This window comes from Hippocampus bargibanti, linkage group LG06 (genome assembly GCF_051943395.1).
Source record: "Hippocampus bargibanti isolate YZ-2025 linkage group LG06, ASM5194339v1, whole genome shotgun sequence".
Lineage (NCBI taxonomy): Eukaryota > Metazoa > Chordata > Actinopteri > Syngnathiformes > Syngnathidae > Hippocampus > Hippocampus bargibanti.
Window position 1 is genome coordinate 4,212,994 of NC_142739.1, and position 25,063 is coordinate 4,238,056.

A 25,063-nucleotide genomic window follows, 5' to 3' on the forward strand; every position below is an offset into this window, starting at 1 on the left:
ATTCAGGTTCTTATCAGATGATACTGTGTCTCCTTTACACTGTTTGAATTGATAGATGCCAAAGAGAAATCTTTGACATTTAATTGAATGAAGCAAGCATGATTTAAATGAGTATAAGTTAATGTCACATTGTTTTGCTTGTGTACAAATAAAACTTATGTGGAAGGGAAATAAGCTACAATATATGAACAGCCAGACGAGACATTATTTTTCAGTGTGTTGTTATTTTAGTTGGAGAATTTAAACGGCAGTCACGCCTGTTTGTCTCTGGGGTCCCAAGCGATGGAGCGATGATAACAAAGCAGGGAGACCATTTACGTCAGTCCTGTCTGCTTTGGGAGCCTAGGGAACAGGTTGTCTGGAGAGCATCGTATGGCAAATCCCATGATTCTAGGGCCTCCTCTGTCATGTCTCGGGAATAACATAAACCTCACAATGTCCACTCTACTGTCACACTGTCAATTTCCTTGTGGTGCGGCCTCAGTTCATTGAATGCCAAAAGGTCTATGGAATCACCTGCTGCAGTTGGGTTGACAAGGTAAGGTGATATTGGATCATGGATTTCATTTTGTGAAGTGAAGTAATGCAACAGTTATGGATTAGAAGGGCACACATGTCACATCTAAAATAAACCTAACATATCTATCCCAAACTTATTACATCCATACATCTCCTTTTCACTTCATATGAATGTTCAGAAAACAAATTCCTCGGAAAGGTCCAAATTTATCTGGGTTTTACTCTGATCCCCAAAGACAACTGATAATCGTATTTCTTTTCTTAGTTTTTCTGGTGGAAATAGTGAGTTTTACGAATTAGCGTTGTGTTGTTAATAGCTAGATATGAAAATATAGTGTTTGTCTAGACTCTCGATTGATTATTTAGCCTCCTGACACCACATATTCTTTCTTGAGACCTTGTGCAATTTCTATGATCTACCTTCAAGAGACATTTGCGACCACCTTGCGTGTTAGCAAGTACCGGTAGATTGGATAGGCAGCATGTGCAGAAAGCCCAGTGACATCCAAACTGCACAGTATCTGAATATAATTTTGTATTTGTGTCTGTTGAATTGCTTAACTGTAGTTGTAAATTTGAATAGAATGTAATCTTGAAATATTAAAATACAATTATTCATACATATGTGTAAGACTCTGACAGCCCAGTAAATATTTTGACAGTTATAGGCGGCTGTTGTCCACCGGGGGCCACAACAAGAAAAGGCAAATGATTCAACAGGCTACCATTAAAGTAACCAAGGAACCAATTGAAATGTTGTGTTTAAACCTTAGGACAGCAAAATTCACTAAACTGAAAAAAATTGAGAGCAGCCACCACCAGTGGAAAACAACGCATTGAAATGATCCAGATGCACGAAGTGCAGAGTTAAATGAGTTTTGTCATTGGTGAATTGGCAAGGTTCCTTCTGGCTGGCTCCAAGTTAGCCTTTGGCTCATCCAGAAGGTGCACAATTGCACTTGGGAGAAATACAGCATTTTTCAAACATTTTGTTGCCATTTAAAACATTTTTACATGAGTGGAAGAGTACTCTGGACTGCCTCTATATTTGCCTGCAATTTTTTTTTATCAGAAAGCATGTTTCTCTGTTTAAGCTCTAACCACCAACCAATACACTGGGCACAAGTTTGTCTTAAGAATAGTTTGACATTACAGAGGCATCTTCAAACAGCCTGTGAAAAAATAGAAGGGTTGTGAGAAGGTCATGCTTTGGTGGCTGTCAGGCATTTTTGACATCTGTTCTTCAGTGTCGTTGGTCTAACTCCTTCTTATTTGAGGACCACATGTCACGTCAATAATCGTGCAAGAATGAAGGGAAGTGCTCAAAGAGAAAACATCTTTGGCTAACAGAAGATGCAATGTGATCAGTTCCTTCGATATAAAGTTGACCTCAACACTATTAGGGACATATTGACAATCTAATGACATCCAATGCAAACATTATATCAGAAATGTTGCCTTGATGGAGAATGATGAAACTAACACCAACCATGGGGAGAATATACAAATGCAGCACAGGAGGGCCACAACTGAGATTATTATCCATGCATCCATTCATCCATTTTCTGAACCACTGATCCTCTCGAGAATCACAGCCGTGCTGGAACTCATCTACGGTCACTGGTCGAGAGGCAGGAGATGACCTGAATTGGTGGCCAGCTAATCTCAGTGAACAAATGGACAAATAATCCTTCAAACTCACATTCATAGCTATGGACAATTTAATGTTTAAATAAACCAAAGTATCAGAGTAATTAATTTTATATTTAAATATATAGTATTTTTTTTTTTCAAAACCATGATATCATTATATGCACATGGGTTTATTTAGATTTTGTCATTGTCTAATGTTGAGGCTGATGCAAATCGAAAAAAAAAAATCTGGTAACCATTGAAAACATGTTACACATTAAATGTTTCAACCTTCCTGGCTCCTGTTTTACCTGGCATTCTGAACTAATCGGACTATTGAATTGCCCGCTTTTTGAGGACTTTCATAAACTGTGCTGCAGTTTATAAATCTACACCTTCGCTCCCAGTTCGACTCTTCATCTGGTGTTTCACTGGCCGTCAATGGCTGAGACCACATCCATAATGTGGTATACGATGACATACACCTGGGTCGACTGTGCCTGTTTTCTACTTTCTATTCACCTGCAAGTGGTAGTGGTGGGTTTACCCCAGTAGAGTATTCGATGCTGATCTCCACTGTTTGTGCAATTACCTGCCTGGACCTGCACCGGCAGCTTTCCACCTCAAAATTCCAGTTCAGCGCCATTACAGTCCATCTGGTCCTGCAATCATCACTCAGCCTCACTCAACCAGCCGGCCTATCAAGCACAACATGTTAGCCAGTTTAGCACAGACGGCTGACATATCTTCCAACATTGACAACACCTCACTCGACTTTGCTCTGCTCAACATCCGCTCCCTGACAATAAAGGAACATCGGATCCAGGACCTTATCAATCATACCAAGCTTGACATACTCTTTGTGATCTTCTCTTAAAGGACAACCGACGTCACTCTTTTGTTTTTTAACTGACACCAGAAAAACGTTTTATAGCATCTAAAATACCCAAAACATACAGTATGATATTTTTAGTCAAATGCAAAACACCTATAAAAATGACTTAAAAGTGTCCAAAATGTGCAAAAAATTGAGCTGCGAATTGGGCATTTCCAGAAAGTTCCGCCCCCAGTTCGTGACATCACGCCAAGACGTCTTGCATTGCTCGTGAATCAAAACAATGGCTTCAGATTCGGAGAATATGCTTTCTTGTTACACATCCAGTTATGAATATGATTCAAATAGTTCTGATGAGGAAATCATACATGTTTGCAATCGATGAAAAAATTTATTTGTGCCATTTTGAGGCAACATTGGGGCAAAATCTCTCACCCAAAAAAAGAGGCACAAAATGGTGACATCCTGTGGCTATCCGTTTAGAGAGGCGGTTGCGCCTTTCGGCAGCATGAATATGCCAGTACTGTTTTTGAATGGGAGGAATGTCGGAGCCATTTGACTACTATCGCTGGACAGCTCTGGGGCCATTGTGCTTTTTTGCGCCTGTAATGGGCAGCATCTTCACAGCCCCGCTTTGTTCAGTGGAAAGGTCAGTGCTGTTGGACAGTCTGCGGTTGGATGGATGCATGGCTTGAGGAGCCCACGATAAGAAGAAAGCAGCATCAGCGCAGAGCGCCGATGCGTATTTGGAACTGTCGCGGCTTGGAATTGAAGCGGATTTATGTGGGACAGGAGATGTCAACATTTAGCTTGTAGTAGACGTACAAATTCCACCATGACGTCCCTGATCCACTGCTGACATGGATGCTTTGATCCTCTCCTCTTTCAACTAGAACTGCTTCATGTCATCACAAAGAGGGTACAGCAAGTCCTGAAGAATGAATGACTCTGTGTCTTTGTGTTGTCATATTTGTTATTTTTTCAATTTTTTTTCCCAAGATGGCGGCGCGTGAACACGCAGCGGCTCCCCTCTCCCCTCGGCAAATTTGCGTTTTCATGTTTATGTTTGTTACAGTAATTATAAGTGCCTTGCATGCTGGGTCCGAGAGGACAGTAATTTCATATGTGCTGTATGTCATGCATATTAGCATATTTGACAATAAAGCTGACTTTGACTTTGACTTTGATTGTCCACAGTCGTGTCATATTCTGTCTGGATTATTGCAACACCCTCCTTTCCGGCTTCCCTCACATATCCCTCCAAAAAAATTCACCTGGGCCAGAATTTCACTGCCAGATCATAACCTCAACTCCCACCATCCAACACATCACTCCTATCCTCCAATAATTTCACTGCTGCCAGTTCAGTTCCACATATGTTTCAAAGTGATCCTTTTTGCATTCAAGGCTATCCAAAAACGTAGACCTGCATAACTACCAGATTTCTTCATGTCTTCATTCTAATAGATTCTTTAACTTCATTCACTTGTCTATCCACTCTGGCAACCTCACTACCAGGGGGAACAGAATACTCAGCCACTCTGCTCCCCGTCTCTGGCAGTCACAACAAACCCAACTTGGAAGCATGGGTTCGTCCACGCAACTAAAAAGAGGCCTCTTCAAAACTGCCCATGAACAGTGCCATTGCCTGTGTCTCTCTGAGTTGAGGTCAATGTTTTTAATTGTATTTATTATTTCTATTGTATTATATTGTATTGCATTGTATTTTATTTCTTAGTCATTTTATTTAAAGTAATGTAATGATTCCCATGTGTTACTGAGTGCCAAGAAAGGCTTGACTCAATAGAAAATATTCAGATCCATGGGCTGAAGGTTACTTGTATATTTTGAAAAAAGGGAGAAAGTTAGCACTCTTGTCTCTGATGCTTAAACAGTATTTTATTATTGTGTGTTTCTCAAGCCTGCATGTAAAACCAATCGGTTGCACCTATTGTTGGTGAACATTCAATTCAAAATGTATGAACCTCATTAAGAACAATACATTTTGTGGAGGTGGTCGGAAAGTATGGCGAATAACAAAGGGCTTTCTCACAGAGCCAGTTAAAATGGGTGATGCTCGTGTTTACGTAAGCAATCAAAAAAACAAGACAGCAAAACCCGAATGGAAAAGAAACCGAGTTTCACCCGCATCTGTGCCACAGAGGAGTTTTCTTCATCCTTCCGCTCTTTCAACCAAGTCTATTTTAAGGGAGGGCTTTGTCTTTTTATAGACGAACAGTAATCAGCATCAAAGAAATGTTCTCCCTTAATAACATCGGCGACCACAAATGTTCTTCAAGTGGGACAGCGGGTCGGAAGAGTCCCTATGACAAAGGAAAGCAAGAAAGTGTTGACAAGAGGGCATGTGTGTGAAAGTCTGTGGGTGTCCTCACAAGCTCAGCCTCGAATGTGGCCACATCGTTAGTTGTTTCCTTTATTACTGACACACCACAACTCTGTAGAGCAAGAAGCATAAACTGAGCCAGGATGTCCTCATTCTTTTCTTGCTGTATTGAAAACATGATTGTATTTGAGATACCCTGCTAACACTTAAGCTTAATGTATCCTTTATTGTAAATATTTTTTTTCCACGATGAGTTTTGTAGCTGTTAGCTTAAAAGGGCATGGATATGCTATTTGTGCATTTGATATTTTATCCCTCAATGTAACATACTATGTCTCCCACCTGGCCTGGGAACGCCTTTGGATCCACCAGGACGAGCTGGAAGAAGTGGCTGGAGAGAGGGCAGTCTGGGCTTCCCTACTGAATCTGCTGCCCCCGTGACCGGACCCCGGATAAGTGGCAGAAGATGGATGGATGGATGGATGTAACATTATAAAAATTACTAGCACATCTCAAACTACAATACCATCAAATTACTTGTTGTTCACAGACTCCTTGGCTTTAACACTCGAGAGATAATTAAGCTTTACTGGCCCTGCTTGTGTGGTCTACACTGCACTTGTGGTTGACTTGGCAGCAAAAACAACAATCTTTTAATTAGACTTGTATTCATGCAAAGCAAAATGATTGGGAACACAAAATAGGGAGCGCTAAGACTGGCTTCAGCCCGGCATATAAAATGAATATTCTAAATATGGCCACCGTTTGTCTGCCTTGAACTGGCCAAATTACCCACTATGTACTTGTAAATCAAAGCAATCAGGGATCTCCAAGTAGGGCTCCCCTGTGTTTTTCTCTCAGAGCTCGGTCCAAATTGTGTCTTATCTCCTGTGGCATAAATAGATCTGCTGATAATTCGAGACAACACATCGTATGAACAGCTGTATACTTATAACAACGTGCATGACACCCTAGCAACAAGAGACCCATTAAATGCTGATCAATGAAAACATTGCTGTCTAAGACTGAGCTGCAAGTACAATGCTGCAAGTTGGAATTGTTATATCTATTGTGAAAACCACAACAAAGGGAATTTAACTCAGCTCTTTACAACATTAATTTAAAGGAATACTGTTTCCATTGTGGTGTCATTTTAAGGGTCATGGGATGATTTAGTTGTAGTTAGAGTTGACTTCAGAGGTGGGATTGTCTCCCATTAATTGTATATTGTTTTCCATGTAGACAGACACACACACACACACACACACACACACACACACACACACACACACACACACACACACACACACACACACACACACACACACACACACACACACACAGTATATTTGTATACATGTATACAGTGGCGGTCCGTGCATTTCACCTAGGCCTTCAGTGAAGTCCTGCTTAGTCCGACTTGAACAAATATCCCTCGTAATAACATAATTTATGACACAACGGCTGGAGATATCATTTATAAAAGCACACGCACGCTGTACTCGGCGTGACATCACCTTAATCGTCTACAACACAGGCTATTTTCCGGAACAATTACACATCAATAAATCTGCATCAGCAATTAGAACTTGTCACTATACGTGATACTGCAAACACTTAAAAATAAAAGGAAATTTAAAATCATTTGTCCACAAAGTTTCATTAAGTCCACCAAGAATATGCAATCTTTAACAAGATTTTACGCAAAATTACAAAATGTCAGTTTAATATAAGAAAAACAACAAGACGTTCACAAAACGAACTATTTGTTGAAAATAAAAGTAAACAAATCTTTTTCATTTGTTCTTGAGAATAGGCCTACATGCGACAGCGAGTTGTCCTCTCCTTCAGCCATTGTGGGTTAAAAAAGCGAGTAGATATACTTGTTTTTTCTGCTAAGGTTTCCGGGTCTGATCTGTTGTAGCTTGGTTGATTTGCATAGCGCTGCCTCCACTGAGGGCTGAGGTAAAGTGAGTATCCAATCAGAGGCCGCGTACATGTCATGTTAAACGCGAGGCCCTCTAGCTGGCCTTACTGTGCTAACTCGTAATCTGATTGGCTATCGCAACTATATATCAACTACTTGTGCCCGTTCATGTACAGCGCACAGACGCCCTCACTGTTGATTCTGAAGGCGTCGGTCAGATTTCAGACAGCCTGGCGACGCAAGCTAGCTGAATTCTGATTGGATTAAAAACTCTGACCTAAAACTACACTGAAAGGAGCATAACCAAATGGATATAATATAACATCAAGAAAACAGTATGTAGAATAATTATATATATATTTAGAAAAAAATATGTTTTTAATGAAATTGACTTTTATTATAATTATGATAATGATGTCTGATTATGTTAGGCCAGCAGAGAAGGCCTTGCTGGCTCTGACGGCCCACCACTGCATGTATATACACACATATATGCCACGTGTGTGTGTGTGTGTGTGTGTGTGTGTGTTTGTGTGTGTTTGTGTGTGTGTGCATATGCGTGTGTGTTTGTGTGTGTGCATGTGCGTGTGCGTGCATGTGTGTGTTTGTGTGTGTGTGTGTGTGTGTGTGTGTGTGTGTGTGTGTGTGTGTAGAGCAACATTTTACACTCTGAACAACCCATTCTTTAAATTCCAATGTGAGTGCCATCTTTGAGCGTTGAGAAAAATAACCCTATGTTTTCAGGTTGCTACATGAATAGCAAAGTCCTGCATATGTCAGTGCATATGTACACGCAAGCACACCTCTGCACATTTGTGCATGTGTAGGTGGACCGGGCAGGTATTGTGTGATGTGGGACTGCGAGAATGAGGTTGTGGGGGTATTGACTTCTCTACATCAACACTGCTCCAAGGCTCTGTCACTCAGCAGTACAGTATACCTCATTCCTGGGGAACGTGGACCCACTATAGAATAAACACACCTCACCCACTCACAGACTACTATGCACTTCCTGTAGAAAAAAAATGTTTAAAAAAATGTTGAAAAAAATGCGTACAAAAGAGATATATGGTAATGACACAAATATATACCGTATAATATATTAATGACAATTACCACTGGGAGGGAGATATGTAAAGTTCTGGTACTGGCTCCTCTTCCTCTTGCCATTGCAGACGTAGAAGTTAACCTGTAATGGGTTGGATATTCTCTGGTTTCGGTAGGGTGGGACTTCAACAAAAAGTGTATTCTGAAACAAACAAAAAAAAAGTGTTCACCCTTTGGAGACATATAGCCAGACAGACATAAATGAGCCCATCTGGACTGAAGCAGTAGAGACCACGAAGTTGCCCATATTTTTGCTTGAGGAAACCCAAGGGCTTTAGCTGTATCCCTGTACAGCATCAGTAAAGAGGAGTAGCTGGCTTATTTTTTGCCAGAGTTCGTTTTTGCACAGCAGTAACCCCACCTCAACTTTGCAAGTCTGGACGAATGTTAGTATTTTTCTACTTTCATTTTGACACAGGAACAATGGAAAAGAAATGTTCAACTGTTTGTGTCTAATTGCATTTAATTCCTTGGCTGCAACTCTGGTTAGGATCTAAATTGGACAAAACAGTCCACTGTGACAGAGGGCAAGTTTACATTGAACATAGCCATGGACAAAATGGTGGGTGGGAAATGGGTTCTGCTGTCCAGATGATTACAAGACAAATATGCAGGTGGGTGAATGAATGTAAAAGTGTGCATGCGCGTGTGTATGTGTGTGTGAGTGCATGTTTGTGTACTTGCGAGGCTTTCCCTCACCCTTGCTTGCAGTGAAAGTTAGCACACTTCTAACAGCAATAAAAGTAAATGCAGGTCGGCAGTCTGGAGTGCGTTAAAGCGATCCAGTGACATAAGAAAATAATTGCAGTGTGCTTTTGCTTTCTCTTCCTAACGTGCTATTTGTATTTCATGAACCCCGTGTTGGGGTAGTTCGCTATAGGAACATCTTTAAACATCTCTTTCATAGTTTGTTTACCTTTTGGACTTCCTGATACGTCATATCCTGCCTTCCCCTACTTGATGTCACATCCTATTACGTCACCCGTCTTATAAATTCTCTTCCAGCGGTCTTTCGACCCTCTTCCTCCTTCCTCTCAGAATCAGAATCAGAATACCTTTATTCGTCCCACAATGGGGAAATTTGCAGTCCACAGCAGCAATTGAAAAGGGATGGGGTAGGGGTGGGGGTGAAAGGATAGAAAACAAGATATTCTAAGCATAACAAAATAAAGTGTCAACTGTATACTGTGCAGATGTAAATGTGCAAAACCGTTCCATAAGAAAAACTGAACATAGTGCAGAATCAAGAAATGCATTTTGATATATTGAAACAACCCATATTTACAAGTGTCCAGTTTTTTTTTCTTTTTTCACATGTGATCATTGAGAATTGTGAAGCCTGACAGCAGTCGGTAGGAACGAGCGGCGGTACCTCTGCTTCTTGCAGCGCGGGTGTAATAGTCTCTGGCTAAAGGAGCTACCCAGTGCTGTCAGGGTGGCCAGGAGGGGGTGGGAGGGGCTGTCCATAATAGCTTTTAGTTTAGCTAGCATCCGTCTGTTGCCCACCTCCTCCAGAGAGTCCAGCGAGCAGCCCACGACAGAACTGGCCCGCTTGACAAGGCGCTCCAGTCTTTTTCTGTCCCGGGTGGTGATGCTGCCTGACCAGCAGACAATGCCATAGTGGATGGCTGATGCCACCACAGAGTCATAGAAAGTCTTTAGGAGTGACCCCTGAACTCCAAAAGACCTCAGTTTTTCTGAGTAGGAAGAGGCGACTCTGTCCCTTTTTGATTAGGGCATCCGTGTGTGTTGACCAGTCCAGTTTATTGTTGAGAGTAACACCCAGGTACTTGTAGGAGGTCACCCTCTCAATGTTCGAACCCTGGATGTTCAATGATGCAGGTGAGGATTGTTTCCTGCAGAAGTCCACCACCAGCTCCTTGGTTTTCCCCGTGTTGATCTGGAGGTGATTCTGCTGGCACCAGTCCACAAAGTCCTTTGTCAGTCCCCTGTACTCCCTATCGTCTCCCTCTGTAATGAGGGCGACAATAGCTGAGTCGTCAGAGAACTTCTGAAGGTGGCAGGTTGGGGTGTTGTAGTTGAAGTCCGAGGTGTAGAGGGTGAAGAGGAATGGAGCCAGGACTGTTCCCTGCGGCGCTCTGGTGCTGCAGAGAAGCCTGTCCGACTCACAGTTCTTTACCCTCACGTACTGTGGCCTGTTTGTGAGGTAATCTGTAATCCAGGAGGTGAGGTGATGGTCGACTCCGGCATGCCGCAGCTTGTCCCCCAGTAGATTTGGCTGGATGGTGTTGAAGGCACTGGAGAAATCGAAGAATGTGATCCTCACCGTGCTCCAAGCATTCTCCAGGTGCAGCAACGCCGTATGGAGGAGGAGGAGGACCGATGCTGGGCTGGGAGGCAAACTGTAGCGGGTCCAGCGATGAGCTTGCCAGCGGTCGCAGGTGGGCGAGGACGAGTCTCTCCAGCGTCTTCATCAGGTGAGACGTCAGAGCCACCGGTCTGTAGCTGTTGAGCTCTTTTGGGTTGGCAATCTTGGGCACTGGGTCCAGGCATGCCCAGCTTCAGGCTCAGGTTGAACAGGTGATGGACAATGACACACAGCTGGTCGGAGCAGGTCTTGAGGAGTTGGGAACTGATATCATCCGGACCTGCTGCCTTCCTCACCTGCATCCTCCTCAGTTGGTTCCTCACCTGCGCAGTTGTGACAGACAGGCAGGAACCAGGAGGCAGAGTGGCGGCTGAGGGTGTGGCAACGGTTGGGAGGGCAGATGTTGGTTGTGGAAAGCTGGTCGTGAGAGGGGGCAGGGAGGGTAAGGCCACAGTGAGAGTTGGTGCAGGAGCAGCTACAGGTGAAGTTGACGGTGGGCCGGGGGCGGCTGGCGTCTTGTCAAACCGATTGAAAAAGCGGTTGAGTTCATCTGCCCAGTCTTTGTCTTTTTCGTTCAATGTCACTGGGCTTTTGTGGCCTGAGATGTTTTTCAGGCCCTTCCAGACACCAGCGACATTGGTGGCTTGCAGCTGCTCCTCCATTTTCATCCTGTAGGCCTTCTTCCCCTCTCTGATCTTCCACCTCAGTTGGATTTGCACGGCCTTCAGTTCCTCTCTGTTGCCCGACACAAAAGCCATTTTCTTCTTCTTCAGGAGGACTTTTATGTCGGGATTAATCCATGGTTTGTTGTTGGCAAAACACCGCACAGTCCTGGTGGGTACGGTGTTTTGTTCACAAAAGTTAATGTAGTCTGTGATGGTGTTGGTGAGTGAGTCAATGTCCTCTTCCTTCTTCTTTCTTTTTCCTCCTAGGCCGACACCGCGATGCCCCGCTGTCTACAAGGTTTAACTAACTTATTCTGTCCAACACCTGGCTTCTTGCTGATTTAACCATCCTCTGCCTTCAACACCCGTGAACCAGGGACGAACGATCACAATAAACCCATTACCCCGTGTCTCTAATCTAATGCTTGTCCTATTTTTCAGCAGTTGGGACTTTGACTGTATCGTATACTGTAACCGTTTCGGGTCAGGTGCCTGGGAGACAATGAATTCATAACTTATGATGCAATCAATTTAATAAATACCATATAACCATAAATAAATAAAATAATAAATCTGCATGGGATTTGTGTCCCCGTTTGAATACCCAATTTAAATGGTGATGTACTGACATCCTGATGAAATTAGAAATAATTTCCACTTGTTACTGTCTACCATGAAATGGCTGAGTCGGAATATGTACAGTGTACATATTCTGTTGAATAGTGTACATTGTACACTATTCAACGTTTAGGGTACTATCAATGAATTCCGCCTTTTTGTAGGAGTTTTTGAATGCAGGGATGCATCTGAGAAATTAAAAAGGGGGGCAGTTGTCCCTCTTGTGTCTGAAAAGGGAGCCAAATTCTATAATTGATGGTGCCCGATTTAACTCGATTGCCCAAGTATACAAAATTGATTGAAAAATTTCTAAATTGCAAATGAAAAAAAAAACATTATTTGAATAAAATCCATTTTTCTAATACATACAACAATACAATAAACAACATACATACAGAGTAATACAACAAACTATTTTAATAATAATAATAATAATAATAATAATAATAATAATAATAATAATATAATAATAATAATAATAATAATAATAATAATAATAATAATAATACATTTTGTTGTTGCAGTTTGTCTGTCTGTCTCATTAGCAGCAGTTTGCTGCAACAAATTGTCACTACCCTCCGCAGACTTATTCAATTGCTTCTTAAAAACGAGAATGTTTGTTTTCTGCCTGTTTTTACCATCTTTTAGAATTTTACTCCTGTTCTCACGCTCCATATTGCAAACATCAGCCATGTTCGATGTAAATTATGCAGGTCACCATGGGTAAATGAATATTATACTGTCTCTTTGGACAGTTTCCGGCGGATCACGGAAAGGCCAGAGATATCCTCTATTATGGCTTTGGAACGGACCGAAACAAATGCAAGGTGATTATGGCTAGATATCGGTAAGGTAAGATGGAAGATGACGAAAGTTAAAACCTCTGAAGTAAAAGGAAGTTTTCAATTACTGTTTAACTAAATGTCTTTCCTTGGCTCTTGTAACAGATGTATGTCATATGTAGCGCAGATCATGTAGCAAAATGCGGTAATGGTAATAGACTTGCGCCAGTGCTGGCGCATTGGAGTTACAAAGTTGCACCGGTGGCTGTCAAAATGTTTAAATGTCGCCAGGCCACGGCCCAGATTAATCCTTGTGAATGTCAGCAAAATGTTGGCCATTTAAAATTACCCACAATGCCCTTGGAAAAGTAGTCTAATGCATAAGGAGGAGGGGAACAACATAACGCAGGCACAACTACAGTATATTCATGTAATTCACTGCAGGAATAAGCAGTGGGCAGTGGCAGGTCTGTTTGATCTGTGATGGGGTTAGGCGTCCCAGCCACCACAAGTCTCCCTGTCTAAGTGAGCATGCCACATAGGCAGTAGGTTATTGTAGGGCCTGTCTACCTACACATGTAAAGCCTGGACCCAGCAGATTGCATGGAGGAAACCACTAGACTGGTTCAAGGGGCATGAAGGTGGGCCCAGGAAAGTGCAAGTAGGGCACAGTGAGACACGTAGAACACTTTTGTCATCCACTGCATCCCGACCCATCCCCAGCCGTCTTGCCTCTGTCTTGCCACTGGATTCAGATGGGCTGGGACGATAGATTGAGGCAGACGCCATTGCGCAACTCTCCTTCACTTTAATCAAACTCACGTGCAAGTCATCTTCACCACGTAGTGAAGATGGTCATCTCTTATCAAAGAGGACGAACACCAAAGCAGTTTCATTTTCGTTCCAAAACTATGCTGCCTTGCTGCATGTGTATTTCTCCAAGGAATGGTAATTAACTCACCGTACATATTTTTGATATGTGGGAAAAAATAATACCTGAAACAAAACAACACGGGGACAGAGAGAGAACAAGCAAACCCCAATCAGAAATTGGAATCGATCGCTGAACCTCGGCACTGTCAGGCGGTCATGTGAATCAGTCGATCACCATGCCGTCCCAATTCCATTTACGTCACCAAATATTCAGGTTTGGAAAGGGGAAACTAAGGGATCTTATGTTGTTTTTGTGCATGTTGGCCTTTTAACACCCAAGTACTGCCAATATTTTTGTTTTGAAAGAGTTATTGCCTATGTGTAAACCCGTGCTATGTTCATTGACTTAATTAGCCTTTCCTTTCTCTTGACGAGTTTGTTTTATACCATTTGATTAGGCAAAGTGTGAACATGTGTCACACTGGGTCAGTCCAAGATGCCGGTTTAATTCTCTATCTCATGAAAAGCTCCACAGCTGCAATACACATTCTGTTGGGCTCAAATTTACCACAAAGGAACCTTTCACTGTGAACCAAACATCTGACGCTCATGCTCTTGTTTATATTTTCAATTTGAATGTTTGTGAATCATTGACACGTGAGCAATATGTCACTTATGTTTACCATTTGTTAGAGCTGAGATTGAAAATTCCATTCAGGATTGCATGAGCTAATCATCAGTGTCTATGTAGCAATGCCTTAGTAAAGGTTACATCATAAAGTGGGACAGATGAGAAAGAGACAGATGGGTAGCAAGTGTCATTGGAGAATACGGAGAGTAGGAACATTGAAACCAGTAGGGCACTTACAGATTTGACAGAGTCCTTGTCAACTTTGGCTTCCATCTCCCACAGATGATGACCATCTATGCAAAACACACACACACACACACACACACACACACACACACACACACACACACACACGCACACACACACACACACACACACACACACACACACACACACGCGCACACACACGCACACACACACACACACACACACACACACGCACACACACACACACACACACACACACACACACACACGCACACACGCGCGCACGCACACACACACACACACACACACACACACACACACACACACACACACGCGCGCGCACACACACACACACACACACACACACACATATTAATGAAAATCATTGTGTCAATATCCAATAACATATTGACATGGATGCAATCAGATAGTATATGTTCATATTTTTTGCAGAAGATTGGTAAAACCCTTTGTCATTGATTGTGTTCCTAACTTTCTTGACAGAATTTTGAGGGGCATCCCAGTCATGAAGGGGGTCCGCAGTGGTGGCCTCAGTATTGCATTGGTGCTTTTCACAGAGAATGTGGTCCTGTGATTTCCAACTCTCAATGGAGCAATCAGTTCACAGGCATGTGAAGCAGTTGGGATGAAAGTCACCACTTACAAATCTGAGACAATGGTCCTCAGTCAGAAAAGGTTGGAGTGCTCTCTCCTGGTCGGGGAGGAGATCCTGCCCCGAGTTGAGTAGTTGAAGTATGTTGGGATATTGTTCATGAGTGAGGATAGGATTGAATGTGAAATTGACAGGGGGATTGGTATTGCATCTGTTGTGATTGGATTGGATTGGATTTGCCTTTATTAGTCTCGTAGTGGAGAAATTTACATTTCACAGCAGCAAAGTTATGAAAGAAATGAAAGTAGAAAAGATGTGGACTCTGTATTGATCTGTCGTGGTGAATGAAGAAGGAGGTGTGACAAATAATGAAGCTCAAAATTTGCAGATCAATCTACGTTCCTACTCTCACCTGTGGTCACGAGCTATGAGTTGTGAGTTGTGACCAAAAGAACAAGGTTCCACAAGCAAGCGGCCAAAATGGGTGTCCAGACTCTCCTTTAGAGATATGAGCAGCAGGATGAGCAATGTGGTTCTACACCATAACTATTACATTTTATTTGCCGATGCAGTCGGTGTGACTTCCATACTTAAAGTAATATCATACGTCCTGCTGCCTAACTGAGGTGTATCTCATTTACGATATCTGAGCATCTTTGGAAAATTTTGGTAAAATACTGTAGTGTTGAATGTGTTTTTAACATTGTATGGGAAGTGAATGAATGAAAGATCAATAAATATAATCAGCCTTTGAAGTTGGGTCGGGGCCATCTCTAAAATGGCTATATTAAAACTCTGTTCAAGGGAATAATGTCATTTGTAATGAGAAGAGGTTTTAACAGAAAACAGTGCTGTTGGATTGGTTGGATGGCTGTTGGCAAAGTTGTCATGGTTTTCAATGAACAACAGAGGAAAATAGCGAAATGAGATAGGATGACCAAAAGGCGTTTCAGAATCACTGATCAAGAGTAGGTGAATGAATTGTGCAACATATTAAAGTGTCTGCGGATTTTTCTGGGGCCTATGGATTTGTCAAATTTACTCGTAGAAGCTAAGGAGACCTTCAGTATACCACATTAGGGGAACCAAAACTGTGTTTGGTCAACCTTAGCTATGGTCGATACGCCGAAAGAGAAATAATCAACTGTAATTTCAACTTAAACCTACTTTATTGTAAATATTTCCGTGTGTAACTTTCTGTGAATATTTTCTCGCGTGTACCAAAGGTTGCAATAATTATTTGATAATTACGTACTTGTTAATGGGTTTGGCTGAGACCAGAAATAGTCTTGCTTTACAAAATCAAGAGCGCTGTTCAACTGACACCACAGAAATGTCTGTTTCACAGTTTTCCACCCGCTGAATCTGAAAAATAGTTCTTTTACTGCTGCATTTGAAGAATAGTTATTTTTCCTCCTTCTTGGTGTCTTCACCCACGCATGATGCACCCACAACATCATTCGCCTTTGCTCCGCCTTTTAATTGTAAATATGTGAGACAAGAGCTCATACTAGGAGAGTAACTCTTGCTACAGGGGTGCGAAAACAATTTTTCGCTACAATCCCGTCTCACTTAAAATGAGAAATGGGTGAACACATTGTCAATGCAACCAGCCCATGACTCGCTTAAAGGTGGAAAAGAGCTTGACAAAAGAAACATGGACAGATATCCACCCATTCATTAAATGAAACTACTTTTAATAAATCTACTCAAATGTTTACTCAACTTTGGGACAGCATTGTCTTATTGTCTTCTATATTTTGTTTTTCACAACTTTGCTGCTGTGAATTGTCAATTTCCTCACTGTGAGACTTGTTCTTCTTTTTCTTTTCCTTTCGGCTTTTTCCCTGAAGGGTCACCATAGCGAATCAGTGTCCTCCATCTCACCCTGTTTTGGTCATCCTCTTCTCTCAAACCGGCTACCTTCATGGCATCTTTGACAACATCCATAAAACTCTTCTTAAGCTTTCCTTTCGGTCTCCTGCCTGGCAGTTCAAGACTCAGCATCCTTCTCCCAATATATTCACTCTCTTTCTCCTTTGGACATGTCCAAACCATCTCAGTCTGGCCTCTCGGATATTCCCTCCAAAACATCTAATATGAGTTGCCTCTCCAATCTACTCATTCATATCCAACCTGGTAACTCCCAAATAAAGCCTCAACATATTCATCCTTGCCATCTCCAGCTTTGCTTCCTGTCTTTTCTTCAGTGGCACTGTCTCCAGTCCCAACATCATTGCTGGTCTCACCACTTTCATTTCATCTTAACTGAAAATCCTATATCACACAGCACACCTGACATTTTTCTCCAGCCGTTACAGCCTGCCTGTACACGCTTCTTCACTTATTTTCCACATTCTCCATTGCGCTGGACAGTTGACCCCACATACTTAAAATCCTCCACCTACTGTATCTCTTCTCCCTGTAACATCACTCTTGTGCTTGAGACTAATAAAGGTTAATCTAATCTAGTCTAATCAATTCTAATATAATACAACCTGATCCAATATAATGTAATCAAATGTAATCTAATCAACCACATATTTGATTATTAAAAAATATTTAAAGATGTCTCTTTCCTAAGAAGATATTAATTTTAATTGGTCTTCAATAAAATGTAAATTAAAAGTAAATAATTTGACTAATCACTGCATTATATCTGCTATTTTCTTTGGAGTGCCAGGTGTCTGCTACTCAGTAAAATGTAAAGGCTGCATCACTTTCAGATGTTGAGTGCTAAACAATGACTTGACACAAGAAAAGTGACAATTCTTGCACTTCATTTGGATCCTCAAGTAAGGGTGGTGGCTGGATTTATTCTGAAACGGTGCCAAAACTGGGTGCCAACAGTGTTAAAGGCAAATGGCAGTCTAGACACTGCTAAAAGTACAATACGTGGAGTAATCTGTCTAATGTTGAGACTTGCCCCTGGTAGCCAGACTCAACAAAGTTGAGTTTAAATGAAATCAAACAGTGCCGATCACTGTCTGAGTTCTATTAAAAGGCGTGACACACAATGTATTCCATTTTTGGACGTGACACAAAGCATCTGACAGGCTGCGTTGTAAACTTTAGTCTCATGAAGAAAATACTGCAATTCCGAATTCAACCTGTGCCAGACGTGGATAGGATCAGACTGTTGTCTGCCACGGCCCTCCATGTGTGAGGCTGCTGACCTCCGGGCAATCCTCCAGTCCAACCAGATGTAAAAACGATCGAGCTCACAAGGGAGTTCGCTTACCCACACCACTCCGAGTCAGAGTGTAGGATTACCCCATCTATATATCTCACCTGTTTGTCTGTCTATCTGTTTTACCTGCTACTAAGAATCATTCCATCCAGGAAAAGCAGGGCATGCCAGAACAAACACTGCATGAGGTGTGCCAGGTATTCCTTTATGCATCAGCATTGAAGAGAAGCCCAATGTTTAAATTCTCAGACATACGCATCGTAAACGGTATTGGAAAGCAATTCATGTTCTCATTTAGAATTATTTTATTTTTTTATATAATTTCATGGCAATAAAAAAAAAAAAACATGCATTCATCAATTTTGTTTACTGCATCTTCTGCTTTGGCTCGTAGCAGAGGCTTCAACACAATACTGGTGTTTTATTTTACTTCAATTACATTTTGATATGGACTGCACAGTGTCAAGAAAGGTGGAAAAGAGCTTGACAAAAGAAACATGGACAGATATCCACCCATTCATTAAATGAAACTACTTTTAATAAATCTACTCAAATGTTTACTCAACTTTGGGACAGCATTGTCTTATTGTCTTCTATATTTTGTTTTTCACAACTTTGCTGCTGTGAATTGTCAATTTCCTCACTGTGAGACTTGTTCTTCTTTTTCTTTTCCTTTCGGCTTTTTCCCTGAAGGGTCACCATAGCGAATCAGTGTCCTCCATCTCACCCTGTTTTGGTCATCCTCTTCTCTCAAACCGGCTACCTTCATGGCATCTTTGACAACATCCATAAAACTCTTCTTAAGCTTTCCTTTCGGTCTCCTGCCTGGCAGTTCAAGACTCAGCATCCTTCTCCCAATATATTCACTCTCTTTCTCCTTTGGACATGTCCAAACCATCTCAGTCTGGCCTCTCGGATATTCCCTCCAAAACATCTAATATGAGTTGCCTCTCCAATCTACTCATTCATATCCAACCTGGTAACTCCCAAATAAAGCCTCAACATATTCATCCTTGCCATCTCCAGCTTTGCTTCCTGTCTTTTCTTCAGTGGCACTGTCTCCAGTCCCAACATCATTGCTGGTCTCACCACTTTCATTTCATCTTAACTGAAAATCCTATATCACACAGCACACCTGACATTTTTCTCCAGCCGTTACAGCCTGCCTGTACACGCTTCTTCACTTATTTTCCACATTCTCCATTGCGCTGGACAGTTGACCCCACATACTTAAAATCCTCCACCTACTGTATCTCTTCTCCCTGTAACATCACTCTTGTGCTTGAGACTAATAAAGGTTAATCTAATCTAGTCTAATCAATTCTAATATAATACAACCTGATCCAATATAATGTAATCAAATGTAATCTAATCAACCACATATTTGATTATTAAAAAATATTTAAAGATGTCTCTTTCCTAAGAAGATATTAATTTTAATTGGTCTTCAATAAAATGTAAATTAAAAGTAAATAATTTGACTAATCACTGCATTATATCTGCTATTTTCTTTGGAGTGCCAGGTGTCTGCTACTCAGTAAAATGTAAAGGCTGCATCACTTTCAGATGTTGAGTGCTAAACAATGACTTGACACAAGAAAAGTGACAATTCTTGCACTTCATTTGGATCCTCAAGTAAGGGTGGTGGCTGGATTTATTCTGAAACGGTGCCAAAACTGGGTGCCAACAGTGTTAAAGGCAAATGGCAGTCTAGACACTGCTAAAAGTACAATACGTGGAGTAATCTGTCTAATGTTGAGACTTGCCCCTGGTAGCCAGACTCAACAAAGTTGAGTTTAAATGAAATCAAACAGTGCCGATCACTGTCTGAGTTCTATTAAAAGGCGTGACACACAATGTATTCCATTTTTGGACGTGACACAAAGCATCTGACAGGCTGCGTTGTAAACTTTAGTCTCATGAAGAAAATACTGCAATTCCGAATTCAACTCCCAAAACAAGTTCACTCAGACCATACTTGGGGCAGGTCTACAACCTCACTCTCCACTTTTGAAAGCTCAGCTGAGCCCCACGTGAGCAACCATTAGTTGGCAAAGGCCATAAAAGTAAAATATTTAGAAATGTTTTTCTATTGAACCCATTGTATATATATATATATATATATATATATACAGTAAAGTCTCGTTATATCGATATTCAAGGGAGTCCGAAAAAATATCGATATAACCGGGACTATCGATATATCCGATCCTGTTTGCATGTAATTTTCTCCGTGCGTGCATAGAAATAGTATCGATATAACCGGGACTATTGATATATCCGATATCGATATAACGAGACTTTACTGTATATACAATTTTAGTTCAGTGACAAAGCTTTTCGGCTGAAGAGAGAAACGTCTGACACCTTCAAAGAAGTACAGATGACGGTTGAAGAAACCTTTTCATCAATAAAGAGAATGGCTGGAAAAAAAACTATCATCATTTGCCTTCAATGAGACCTGATCCAAAACCGATTGAACATCCATACAGGGGACTAAAGCAAGCACTCTGGATAAATGCATGTTTCAAACGGGAAACAGCTGCATTAGTTCGCCCATAAGAAGTCTCATTCCAGAAAATGTTTGATTGAAGTGAGTGCCAAAATTGTTTGTGCGAAATGAAAACAAAAACAAATGTAGCGTCCTGTCATCATTTTTCTAGGACAGTTACATTTGTTTTTGTTGAATAGGACAATATCAAATAATTATGTTTGCCCACAATAAAGAGCAATGCATGGTTTCCATTACTGTAGTATATTTTTTGAAATTTCATCAGTCTTTAAAATATTCATTTATGATTGTGTTTGACAGTTTAAGCCAAGGCGTTTCTTTCAAGGAATGACACCCGCAATTTTGTCAGTGTAAGTACATGAAAATGTGTTTGTTTTGGGCTTTTGATGTGGGGGATGGAAGTGGTGGGTCTTAAACATTTATATAAACAGAGACTAAGTAGGCACCTCGACTCCACTCATCTTGCTGCTGAACACCACAACAATGGAAATCATACACGTGAAATATTGATGGCAAGCTGACTGCCGGTATCCCAGCAGTGCAGAGCTCCAAACTTAATGTCTTTACCCGATATTAAGGACAAGGGTAAAAAATATGAGGATAAAGTGCAGGGTTGTTTGTGAAAAGAGAGACAGAAAGGAAACAGTGTCGCTCGAGAGGAAGAGAAATTGTAGTTGAAGGAAGGAAAATACATTCTACACGATGTCATACATCTCATATGGCATGAGGGGTTAGACAAAGGTGCTCTGGGGGAACCCCCTCTGTGACTCAGTTCAAGGCAGAAAAAGGAAGAGCCCCATTTGACCAAGTTCATCCACTTCCTCTTACTCCACCTTTGACTCACTCTTTCAGTGCTGAACACTTGGAAGACTATTTTTAAAGTGGATGGAGTTAGCTTTGGGGATGAGAATATTAACAAAGCTTTTATTGGTTCATTTTTGTTATGCAATGACTAGTCTGTAAAGCAAAATGTGTGTGGTTTCTCCACTGTGAGAATAATAAAGGATAATCTATTCAAATCTAATATCCCTTTTGGGTTTTATTTTAGAGAGTTGCTTTGAAGGAAGTTGTCAGAGCAACTAAAATATCTTAACTTGACAAGAGCCTTCATCTGAGTTGGTTCTGAGAGTATTATTTATTGTTTTAGTCATAGAAAACAAACGAGTAATTTCCAATCACTGTGCTTGACACTCTTCAAACTATTTTGAGGGGTTGTTTTCTTCACTTAATTTATGAATGCAAAGACAAAGACAGTATATTAATCAGTGCAGTCATTTGAATTGACCTTCACTGCCTTTTCAATTACTTAAAAAAGTGGTTTGTTATTTGATTATAAAAAAAAACAAAGATGGCATGAAGTAGCTTTCTGGGTTAAATCAGGTCATTTATACAATTAAATCTTGAATTAAGAAAAGACAATGAATACATTTTTATAAGTCTCACAATGGAGAAATTCACAATTCACAGCAGCGTGGTCTCAATTTCAGCTGACTTCGGCAGTAGGCGAAGGACACCCCTGAACTGGTTGCCAGCCAATCAGAGCAACGAACAAACATTTGCGGTCACACTGACATCGAAGGACAATTTAGAGTGTTCCGTTAATCCGATGCGCATTTTTTTGGAACGTGGGAAGAAAGCGGATTTCAACACAGACAGACCTGGGGATAACAAGCAAACTCCACACAGGGAGGACAAAACCTGAACTGAAACAGGCACCTCTGCACTGTGCGGTGACAGGCTGACCAGTCAACGAAGAGTTTGCCATTACAATGACATTTTTATTAATTAATCCCTTCACAATTTATAGAACTCCAAATAATAAAATCCATTAAACTAGTTATTGCAGGATATGCAGGTATAGTGTACAAACATTGTAATCTTCAACACATTTGTAAACCAAAACAAAACTATAATGGTATATTTCAACAAAATGTCTATATATATATTTTTTTGTTTTCTTTTCCTTCATGTTAATATTAATCTCAGGTGGCGCTTTAGATGAATGACAGATCAAATAAATTCATGATAAGTGGAGCATTTTATCAAGGGAGTCAAAACCATTTTTTACCACGGGCCACATTGTAGTGACGATTTCCCTCAAGGGCCGTTATGAATTTGGGGAAGCCATTAGAATGTTTCATCCCCTCAACAGGTGAAAATTAGTGAAAGGGGTCGAATGTCACAAATCGTGGCATAAAACAGACTAAACTGAAGAAAGTCGTCAAATATGCCATGGTAGTGATTCATTCCTTAACTTGTGGCAAGCACCAGTGTACCGGCTATGGAAACTTCAGCAAATGTAAATATGGTTTGGGTAAAAATATAATGGCCTAATGAACAACACATGTGGCTCAATGGCAAGTCCTGCTGTATTTTGATGGGAGGGAATTGAAAGACGAATAATTTTGAAGGGAGAGAACAAGGGCGATTTAAAAGAAATATTAAGAAAGTGAGATTAGATATTGACAGGCTGTGTGGTAATTATATACTGATGACTTCCACTCACCCTGGGCCTTCTCCACGAACACCACCTTTGAGTCAGGGAGGAAATTGAGACCACTCAGCACCATCATTTTGCCTCCAGTTGCAGGATAGCTGTCCATACTCTGCTTCTCCACCAAGGGAAGCTCCTGCGCTGAGCGCTGTGCTGTAGGTGGAAAAGAGGCAAATCAGGGAAATATGAATTTTTATAGAGGAGGGCTAAACAAATTTTGGGATTTTCAAAGGCCCAAGCAAGCGGGTAGAGCATGGCACTTTTTTTTTAAAGTGCAATTTAGTTCTGCTGTAATTGAATGATTGATTCACCAGCAATTGAAGCAGCTTCTCTCATTCGAATCTTTAAAATGTTGCTCTCTGGACGCAGTTCGCCTTTGACATGACAGAAGAAGAAATGAAGACGAAAGTCCTGCAGTTGGTCAAAGGCCTCAAATTATATTTGTAAGGAACTGCAAGCAGACAAAGTTGGCTAGATAGATCACCGATATGTGGAGTGAGGATTGGGGGAATGCCGTTAACCTTGAAGTTAAATTTGTGTACTGCCGCAATCCCACGTCATACACTCACTCCATGGTGTGCGACGATGAGGCGGATGATTATACAAATACATGAACGAAGAGAGAAACAAACTCAAATTCGGATTTTTAACGTCTATGTGTGACCATAGTGTGTTTGTGTATGTTTATATGTGTGTATATGAAAAAAGCATTTCTGCTCTGTTCACTTTGGATTCGTGCTCAATAACAAAAGCATATTTATTTTGACTTTTTTAATCACATCTCAAAGTTCTGGAACAATGTCATAGATTTGCTGAGGTCCGTGCATGACATCAGCAGGTAAACTGAAGCTTTCCCTTTGTGGTGAAACAGGTTGGCCGTGAATGTGACATGAGAATGCCTTACATCCTTGATTATACTGTAAGTCTAACTATGACCCCAACCATAATGCCCACTCCCTTCGCAATAGTTATTCACTGCTATTAATATGTGTTTTAAGAAGATATTAATTTCCTGTATGTATTTCCACAGTAATTCAGAGTGATTGACCCTGCTGGGAACATATTTGTCAATTAATTGGATGACTTTTACCACACACACCCACAGGGCACCAAATCTAATAGAAACACGCATGTGTGTACATACATATATGTTCCTGTGTGCACCTCGATCAAAAACACTTTAATCGTGTTACACCTCCTATGCATGTAGTTACACTTGCTTTTTGCGAGTGCAAAATCTACCCTACTTTTTGTTAACCAAATTTGGAGCTGGGCTGGGGGTGTGGCAGGAATGCTTAATGAGGTGTAACGCATTGAGTAAACAAAGTGAACTCGACCATTGCCCTGGCATGAAAATGATGATGCGCCTTTCTGCAGAATTATTGTCTACTTTGTATTGCCAAATTGTCAGACGAGTCAGGGGTGAGGTGACTGCATGGTAGTCCGGAGTATGGTTGCAAAATAAGAAAGAGTGAACATAATAGGATTTGTATGGCCCAAAAATAAGACAGAAAGCCCAAGCTATCACATGAAAAATAAAACAGACCAATTTCATTATTAATTAATAGGAAAAAAGAACATTTATCACCAACATTAAATGATTAAGTATGTCAGAACATTTTTTCTAAATCTTTTTATTCTCACAGTCTCCCTTGTATGCTTATAAAATCGCTTCCGGTATATGGCGCATGACTGACAAAGGAAAGGAACACTATGTCTCTCTCTCTCTCTCTCTCTCTCTCTCTCTCTCTCTCTCTCTCTCTCTCTCTCTCTCTCTCTCTCTCT

General features: G+C 41.1%; 1 protein-coding gene across 1 annotated transcript in view; it reads right to left on the reverse strand.

Annotated features, from left to right (window-relative positions):
- LOC148896220 (nuclear factor of activated T-cells, cytoplasmic 1-like) overlaps window positions 1-25,063 on the reverse strand; it is a 72,483-nt gene that overhangs the window by 26,587 nt on the left and 20,833 nt on the right. Inside the window, exons 6-8 of the mRNA XM_088999272.1 lie at window positions 23,291-23,431; window positions 14,500-14,555; window positions 8,374-8,506 (exon numbers count right to left, since the gene is read on the reverse strand). Coding sequence (XP_088855398.1) covers window positions 8,374-8,506; window positions 14,500-14,555; window positions 23,291-23,431 — 330 coding nt within the window. The remainder of the gene's footprint in view (window positions 1-8,373; window positions 8,507-14,499; window positions 14,556-23,290; window positions 23,432-25,063) is intronic.